This window comes from Solanum verrucosum, unplaced genomic scaffold (assembly GCF_900185275.1).
Source record: "Solanum verrucosum unplaced genomic scaffold, falcon-dt-bn FXZP01000277.1, whole genome shotgun sequence".
Lineage (NCBI taxonomy): Eukaryota > Viridiplantae > Streptophyta > Magnoliopsida > Solanales > Solanaceae > Solanum > Solanum verrucosum.
The window spans coordinates 2,846,042-2,855,584 of NW_026019945.1; the positions used below are offsets into that span (position 1 = coordinate 2,846,042).

The following is a 9,543-nucleotide window of genomic DNA, read 5'->3' on the forward strand; positions in this document are numbered from 1 at the left end:
AACAATTAATGATAAAAGCATTCTAGAAACCTATTTTTCTTATTAAATGTTAGCGTAGATCATGTATTTGTTGCACTAATTGTTGAGAAAAACGAAAACTTGTTATTCTAATATGTTGCAGACGATATGTCAAAAGCTGCAATTCGAGCTAGGGCCAAGGCGACTGAAAGTGAACCATGACTGAATTCTGCAAAGTCAATTTCTTCTTGTTCTTATTTAATGTATAAACATTAATTAGTAGAGACACAAAAACGTTAAGTAGGCTAAAATTGTAAAATCTACCTCCTCAGACCCTGCTTTTGGGAATGCGTTGTTCTTTTTTTGAGGCTAAAACTATGTTCTCTTCAATTAGCTGCATGTGATGAATTATGATCCAGGCGATTGCATATCTAGTGAATTATGTTTGGGTAATTGAAGACGATTGCAGCAAGGTAGGAATTGTGACTCTTTTTAACATGTTGAAAGTCTCCATTAAAGAGTAATTGATCTTTAGGAGACTTTAATTAGTGCTTTCGTAATGTTGTTTTCTGCTCTTCTGTACCTGGGATGAGGAAGAGGTTGTAATGAACTTCAGAAGTCAATAATGTGTGATTGTTTTTTTGTATCATACAACAAAAAATTGTATTTACACAAGAACACTAACAAAAGATTTAATCAATAAACAAATAAAAGACAAAGCAAAACATTTAAGTCATTTTTGAAATGTTATATAACGCTCTACAAACAATATTTGTCTAGTCAAAGTACATTATTTGATTAGTAACATGTACTAGACGACTTTGGCACTTTAGTACTCGATACTAGTTCTTGTACGAGGCGTGTTTTCCGCTATTGCTTGCATTATTCATGCTTTCTCCATAAACATTTCAGTAGGTTCAAGGCATCCCCTTACTGTATCATGCCCGAGTTGGGCTCTTTCGTTGTCTCCAAATCCAAAGACGCGTCCACAATTTGTGACAACAACAGTGTGGTATAAGCCAGTGCTAATTTGAGATATGTGATGGGATCTCAAGCTCTCCAGAATCCGAGGTTTCAAAACTTTATCTGATGCTCCTCTATCAAGGAATCCGAGGCTACCAAACCCCATCCAGCCAAAGCCATAAACAGAACCATCATCCACCAGGACAAACGTTTTCCTTTTGCTTGCACAAACCTACCAAAATCATAAAATTTAAGGAAATCAATGATTAAAAGACTGGGCAGGCAAAATAAAGCTAAGACTAGAAAGACTGTTATATATTTTACATGTCTTGAATTACTTTGCATCATATTATTTGTGTTATATACTAGTTTGAGTTATTTCATGTTGCCTTAGTTAATACTGATCTTGTAATATCGACTAGCGAATGTAAAAGAATGCCAGACCTGAACTGCTAGTTGGCTCTTAAGGCTGGTCAAGTGTGACGGAGTAGTCTTATCAATCTCATCACCATGCCCCAATGCACCACAATAACCTTTCCCCCAAGTATATACCTGAAATCACGAAAATCATCATCAGTCGTGACTAGCACTTTATTCTTTTCTGCAGTTATTTAAGTCAACCAACTTTTAGCATACATCTTAAATGGAATTATAATATCGTGTTATTTTAGGTACAATGACTTACATATCCAGTGGAATCCAGTGCCACAACATGTTCATCACCAGCAGAAACACGAGCCACATTAATGCCCTTCCTCTTAAACGACTGGATTGCACGTGGCTGGAGTTCATTCTGCTGTTCTCCATGACCAAGGCAGAAATTAGTACCCGAACCGAAAGAGTACAGAGTCCCATCATCAGACACCGCAAGTGCATAACTTGGTCCAGCAGCAATCTGAACTACAGAACCAACAGATGCCAGTAATTCTATGCATGTCGGTGTTGGCCTATCCGACGTGTCACCAAGACCAAGTTGACCATGTCCGTTAGTTCCGCATGTGAAAACATGACCTTTCCTAGTGAGAAACATAGTAAAACTGAGACCTGCAGCAACCTGAACCAGTTCCAACAGTAGTGAGCAGTGTATTCATGACAAAACTTAACAGCAACATCCTCGTGTAGGACAATGAAGTGTTTTTTATCTCTACCATGCAATTTACACAGCATAAAAATTTCCAATTGGTTAAATTCATTAAATGATGACTGGAACCCCATGTAACATCGATTCGGCAATTTATCTATTACTCCCTCGGTCCCTCCTATTCAATTTGTTTCTCATACTTCACTTTTTAGTACGTTTCAAAAAGAATGTCTCTTTCCTTGTTAGGCAACTCTTTAATTCCAACTTACCACATGGAATGTTTAAGACACAAGATTAAAAGGCATTTTAATACATTCCATATATCCTATTCAAAAATCTTCCTTACTTTCTTAAACTCCGTGTCAAATCAAAATCAGACAAATAAATTGAAACGGAGAGAGTACTTCTTCAAAGATACTACAAAAGTAAGCCCAACTTTAAAGATAAACGAACCCAAAACATTTACAGACAATGACAAAATGCAGAAGAGCATCATATACACATTGCTGGGAACCAATTAGATCCGCATTAGCACGGTAGCATCTACAATGGTATTTCCAAATTTGCTACTCAAACTAATGGACATTTCATAGGTGTTGCCTAACTCTGTTTCTCACCTTCAGTAGTTGTATGGGAAATGGAAGATTTATCCTTGTGATGCATGGGTCTTCTCATTTTCGATCTTAAAAATGCCTTTGTTTTCATTTTTAGCCTTCATTTATTCAACAGTGGCTTGTCCATCCATTTATCAAAAAGCATTTGAAGAAATGATAGAAAGCTTATTGCAATTAAACATAGGAACAAGAAGGTGTTTATGTCATTCACAACTTGAATTATGCTATTAAAACTTAACGGAGTTTATCCTTCCGTTCCCAATTTGTATACATGTATTGAGGTAATCCCATCAATTAGATGGCATGACACGATAGAAAGAAATTTACCTGCTTGACAGGAATATTTTTCAATGCTTCAACCATTCTTGGCCTGAAGATTGGGCGTCCGGTGTCGCTATGCCCACAACAGTATGATGAGTTATCTCCACATGTGAACACCTATACCAAGAATTGTAAACCTCATGAGTGATAGAAAATTCATTCCAATAGTATGTATATACATCCTATATTGTAGAAGAAGACAAAATATGGCAGTTTTTAGCATATTTACAACAGAGAAAGATTCTCTAACACACTTCGACTATTGCAACCTACTGTGGACTGTGGTAAAGGGATATGTCTAAGCGGTAGGACAGTTGAAAGGTTCTCTCATTGTAAAGTGCACCAATCCGCTCCGTATAGATTTTTTTATTTTTTTTGTCTATCTTATTTTATTGCAGTAGCAACTTGCCACTATAAATTGGCATAATGATGACTGATTTTCTCCACAAGGGAAAGGAAAAAATGAGCAGAAGTATTTGACCAGCACTTGGATAGAAACATAGAAGTATCGACAAACATTGTACACTAAAGCTTAGGCAAATAGGAAGAATTCACCTAGTATTTTTTGTTAATAGTCTCCAAGGTTAGCACCCACTTCATTGGCCACACCTTGCAGATAAGTTTTAGGTCTAACTCATACTATAATAGTAAGAATTTTTTTTACAGACTGGCATGGTGTGGCAGTTCTTGCATTTTTCAAAGTCAATAGATATTTCAACAATATTAGTATCAGTCTTCCAAAGGAGCCTCTCCTAAAAGAATTCTCAAAAAAAAAAAAAAACGAAAAATGAGATTGGATTGCTTGTTTCCAATTACATTCTTCTTCTTTCACTTACTTTACTTTACTCCTCAACAGAACGAGAATTTCCACTTTTTTTCTCCTTTACTTTTCTTTTGGTATCTACAAGAAAGTAAGAGACTTATTCTCAATTCTCCTAATTTCGTCCCTCTATATCAGATCTCTTACTTTGCTTTCTCTTAGGAGAGAGAGTTGCATCAAGAAGAGAGCAAACTAGGAAAAGACATACTACGGCTAACGGAGTAGAAAAACTAGCCACAAACATAACATGAAAGCACACCAAGTCATGACTTGAGGCAAACAAGTTATGTGTAATCCCTTGAGGTTAGCCTAAAGCCTCCTCAACCATTAATACTACAGTATCTAGCTCAGCATTTCTTTATTACTCGTAAGTAAAAAGAACAGAAAAATCTTTTACATTATGCATGCAAAAAACAAAGTGCATGTAAAAGGTAAATTACTGTAATAAAAATAAGAGTAGTTGATAATATATGACGATTGCCAAACCTGTCCAGACCCTGTGACAAAAGCAGCATGATTATGCGAAGCTGAAACTTGGGCAACTTGTACGGGAACAGGAAAGTTAATTCGAGTAAATTCCACACACTGCGTTGTTTCAGGCCCATGACCAAGGACACCGCATAAACTGGAACCACAAGAGTATGCTGCTGAATCATTGATTAGCAGTGTGTGATACCTGCCACTCCTTATTTGCATCTGCCAATAACTTGTTACAGTAAGTAAGAACAAATGATGAAGTCCTAGCTGCAGATTATTCTAGTAGAGCGAGTAACTAAAATCTAGAGATATTAAGATCAGAAAGATAGAAATCAATCAGCAACTAAGCCTCAATCACAAAATAGTGAGATCGACTATATGAATCATCGTTATCCATTCCATTCTATTTGGTCCCATTTCTTTGCAATACTAAATAATTCACTAAACCTTACATAGAATTCCCTAATCAAACAAAAAAATACCCTAGTACTGACTGCTATATGTGAAGCAGAGGAATCACGTACTCCATCCAGTTGAAGAGTCCGAATTTTCACTACGGGGTTCAAAATACGAAGAAGTAAACACATGAAGCAGCCGAAGGGGTTCAAAAAGTAACATTTTTGGCCCTATCTGGCTCCGCCCCTTGCCTCCATCAACAAGCATATCTCATGACTAACAACAACAAAAACAGTGTTTTAAAACATTCCATCCATCTATTAAATAAGTAACATTTCATCCGTATATTTATTAGTCCTAAAAATAGCATTCAACCAAACAAAGTAAACATTGATAAATGAATTATAAGTTTTCCAAAGAAATAGTACATTGCCTGCAGAAGTTTCAACCATATCAGAGGACTGTTCCACTGCCATCAAGAACCTCAAAAGACGCTTCCAATTGCCGTTACATCGCTTCAACAGCTCTTCCTGAGCATTACAATGCAAAGAAGCATAGATTGAACTCAATCCACAAAGCTGAAAAGCAGCATAATCTACCAAAGACTTGAACTTTTTAGGAAACAAACCATGTGTTCCCCTAAAAGTCCTTGAAGTTAGCTCTAAACTTATTAAATCAATAACAGCTAATCGACCCGACATCAATATTTCAAGAATCAAATGTACTGGCAAATCCTCCATTGAAGTTGACCTCAAACGATCCCCCATTTTCCCTTCACAAAAACAATCTTTTAAACGAAAATGGAAACAATCCACACACTTTATCAAGAAAATATCAGATGTAAGAAAATTCGATGAAATTGAATAAGAAAATGAAGGACTTGGCGGGGAAATCTTATAATCTAAGTCGAAATAAATCATCAAGAAACAATAACCCCAAAGCACAAACTTGAACAAACAAACAAAATTAAACTTTTTTTCTAGCAAATTACAAGAAAAAACTCCAAAACCCCACAAAGATAGGAACTTTATAAACACAAATTTGAGCAAATATCGGATCTATGAATGAAAATTGAGTTGTGGGGGCCTTGATAAACAAGAAATTAAGCTAAAAGTAGGTAAAGAAACAGTCCAATAGTGGGATTTTTTTCTTTATATAGAAGTGGGAAAAGATGAAAGCGACTAAAACTTAAAGCTTTAATAAACCGAAATGCTGACTGAAGAATAAAGTATTAAAGATTAACGAGCAAGGCAGAGAAAAAAAAAAAAGAAGATTTACAGACAAAAATGTCCAACTAGGAAAGACACCAAAGTTACAGGCGAAGATTTCTCTCTTCTTTTTTTTTTATATCTCCACCGATTTTTTCTGTTCTCGGGCATAAGATACGATTAAATTTGAATTTATTTTAAAATGTTTTGGTATAGAGAAAAAAAAAAAAATCAGCAAAGATGATCTTACAATTGAATTTAGATAAATCTTTAGTTAGTATTTGATTCTAGATTTTGTAATTTTATTTTCAAATATAGATTGATTATAAAATTTGATTTATATTTTCACTTTTGGATTTTCCTTTAGGAATTTCACTTATAAAAGTTTTCTAATAAAATAATCAATTAAAAATGCAAATATGAACATAACAACAAATTTAATTTTTCAAGTTTCGACTTTTAAATTCATGATCAAATGAGGCTTAGTATAATTCTTGTTTATTTTTCCTTTTTTTGGTTGTTGTTTGTTTTGATTGGTCAAAACAATACTCTTCTTCTTTTTAATCTTTTCTCTTTTAAAATTGATTATTATGTGAAAGTTGTCCATCCTTTTCTTTTTGAATTGATTATTAGATTTTTTTAAATTTTTTTTAGATATTTTGATGTATATATAGGGTTATTCAAAATCAAAAATCTAAATCGATAATTAATTGTTGAATTAATGATTTACTGGTTTGGATCTGAATTTGTTATACTACACTTAAGGACCGCTTGTTAAGACTTAAGAATGATAACACCAAATAATTTTGAGATTAAATTATAATGTCACTTAATTTATTATCTGTTTGGTAAGTCAGAGATAACTTATATCGGGATAAAATAGTTAAATGACAAAAACACCCCTTTAAACCTTTTTTTATACATCATTATCCACATTCATGAATGGTATTTTCATAAATAAATAACTTGTTCTTAAAATTTATACAAAAACGTATTACACATAACAAACCCAACACTAATAAGAAATACAGTATTAATTTCAACATAACATATCTTATCATAATTAATCTATCGCATCGTAAGAGAAAAGGCTTAAAATAGTCCATTACCTTTGAGTTTAGACTCAAAATAGTCCTAGTTCTTTTTAGTGGAGCATAAATAATCCTTATTCTTTAATAAAGTGGTGCATTTTCAATCTCCATTCTAGCCACTGTCAGTTTTTTAACAGAGCAACAGGTTATGCATGTGCTACTCATATCTTTCCCTCCAAACTTAAAACTCTTGCTATTGCAATGTCGTTTGGGCTTCTCCTTTTGAAACATTAGAAGATAAATATGTCAACTAATTATGGTATCCTCCATGACATTCTGAAGTTGTCCTCTGTCCATGACATAGCTGCAATTCCTTTGGACAAATGAGAGAATTGTGTTCAAAACTTCCCCAAACCCCTTCTAAAGTCCTGTTGAGCTCTCGAGGCTCCGATCCCTCCAGCCTATTATATTCCAAGTTGAGACTTCTCCATGAAAATCCGAGTCTTGACCAATATTCTAATGGAATCTCATCCGAAAACAGGTTATGTCCAAGGTTTATTTATGTTAAGTTTGGGTAAGTAACCAAGTTCACAGGCAAATGACCATGTAGACGATTGGCATTTTATTCTTTATCAGAGAATTCCACCACCTCAAACACTGTGAAACGTTTAGGTGACTTAATTCAGGTAACATGAATATCCCTTTGTTTATTCCTCCTGAAAATTTTCACTAAGGTCTAATGTTCTTAGATGTCTAAGTTTATGCACTAGGGTAATGTGTCCTAATAGCAAGTTGTGGCCTAGTGATAGTGCCTTGATCTTCAATGAAAATTGTGGTAAATTCCCATAAATTTGGTTATTTGAAATACCAAATGCAGAGAGTTGCCATAAACCATTAAGTTGAGAGAATGATTTGTAAATTAAGGTTATTATGAAATTTTGGGAAAAGGAATGGTGGAAGAGAATGACCTGGTTTGTTTATAAAGAGAGAAAAAACTACACTATGTATAGAAATGGGGGAAGAGAATGATATTTGAGGAGTTAGTTTGCTCGGGAGAAGAAGTCACGTGCACAACCTACTGCTCTGTTAAAAAAACTCACGGTGGTTATGATAGTGACTAAAAATGCACTGCTTTATTAAAGAATCAGGATTATTAATACTCCACTAAAAAGAAATGGGACTATTTTGAGTTTAAACTCAAAGATAATGGACTATTTTAAGCCTTTTCTCGCATCGTAACTTGGTTCAGATCAGGTCTCGGTTTAGACAGATTCAAATTACAATTCTACCCCTGACTAGATTGTCTTCAGGGTTAGGGCTGCGGCCTGGCATCAGCGCATTCAAATGTTGCACTCAGCGCCATAGCTGCTCACTGTTTTCAACTTTCATGCCTCATTGAGACAGTGCTTCAATCCTCAATCTAGACGATAATTTCTGAATCAGAAGGCAGAAGCTGTGTATCTAAGTGAAGTAGTGAACTCAGAAGCTGCGATTTCCTTGTCTCTCAGTCTTCTGGTAAAGTTAATTTTCTGAATTTCACTACGCCAATTTGACCATTAAAGCTTTGTGTGAGAGTAGGAATTGGATACAGTATTCAATGCCTGTTTGGATTAACTTATTTTTAGGTGATTTTGATTTTTAAGCACTTTTTAAGTTTTATAGGCATTTGGAAAACTTAAAAATTGCTTTTAAAAGTAGGTATCCTGTACGATTTTTATTAGTAATGGTGATGATCATTTTTCTTTGTGGACAATTGGGAAGCTTATATTAGCTGTAATCTGTAAAGCCACCTTTTTTTTTTGATGACAAGGAAACCCGCAGCCGCTATCTTTGGCTGCGCATAGGATAAAACCCCCGCTCCTATGCAATAGCTCGCAAACCACATAGGAAAGGTAACCCGCACTAGGCAAGGTCGGTACGACGAGTTCGACCCAGAAGGCAAACCCCTTGCTTTCGCTGGCAAGGGGTTTCGAACTTTAGACCTCCAACATGGAAGTCCCAAGCCCAAACCATTGGGCCACCCTTTTTGAAACCAAAAAAAGCTGTATTATAGAACTACAAGTTTACTCAGCTTAAGGAAGATAGATGGAAACAAGTAAAATTTTGTCATCTTTTTTTCCCTGGTGGAGAATATACTCGAAAGTTGAAAGAACAGTCACAACCTGACAGAGAACAACTATAAAGGCTCAACATTTGGATGCCAAAAGCTTTAAAAAAAAAACAGGAAAGAGAGAATCAAATCTTCATATCAAAAAGAAGGATACAACATGGGAAGGAACAAAACTTTAGCTACTTTATACCAAAAGCTTATAAATCATGAAGTGTATATCAAATCAATCGGGGAAAACCTTGAAAATGATCACATTTTATTCGCTGTTGTAGTTATGTAAGAGCTAGCTTATCCTTTATTCTTCATTGACACACCATACCTTTTTGAATTTTTTTTGTGTATCATAAGAAGCACCAAATCAAACATTGTTCTCTCATTTATTATGAGGATTAGATGGAATTTTAATTTATTTCTCTCATAAGAAAGAATAATAATAGAATTTGAATACTGATTTTTTGTTCATAAAATATATCCTAGTTGGACGAAGAAATGCTGACATGACAGTTGTTGTTTTGACTTTCACAATTGCTCAAATATAAAGAGATTTAAGAAGTTAACAAAATT

The 9,543-nt window shown here is 34.6% G+C and overlaps 1 protein-coding gene across 1 annotated transcript; it reads right to left on the minus strand.

Annotated features, from left to right (window-relative positions):
- Positions 1-611: 611 nt before the first annotated feature.
- On the minus strand, positions 612-5,800 carry LOC125808092 (ultraviolet-B receptor UVR8). Its single transcript, XM_049487866.1, has 6 exons — positions 5,059-5,800; positions 4,244-4,453; positions 2,944-3,054; positions 1,607-1,975; positions 1,366-1,473; positions 612-1,153 (listed from the first exon to the last, which is right to left on the minus strand). The coding sequence occupies exons 1-6, from the start codon at positions 5,548-5,550 to the stop codon at positions 845-847; spliced, it is 1,599 nt and encodes a 532-aa protein (XP_049343823.1). The 5' UTR covers positions 5,551-5,800; the 3' UTR covers positions 612-844.
- Positions 5,801-9,543: the final 3,743 nt, after the last annotated feature.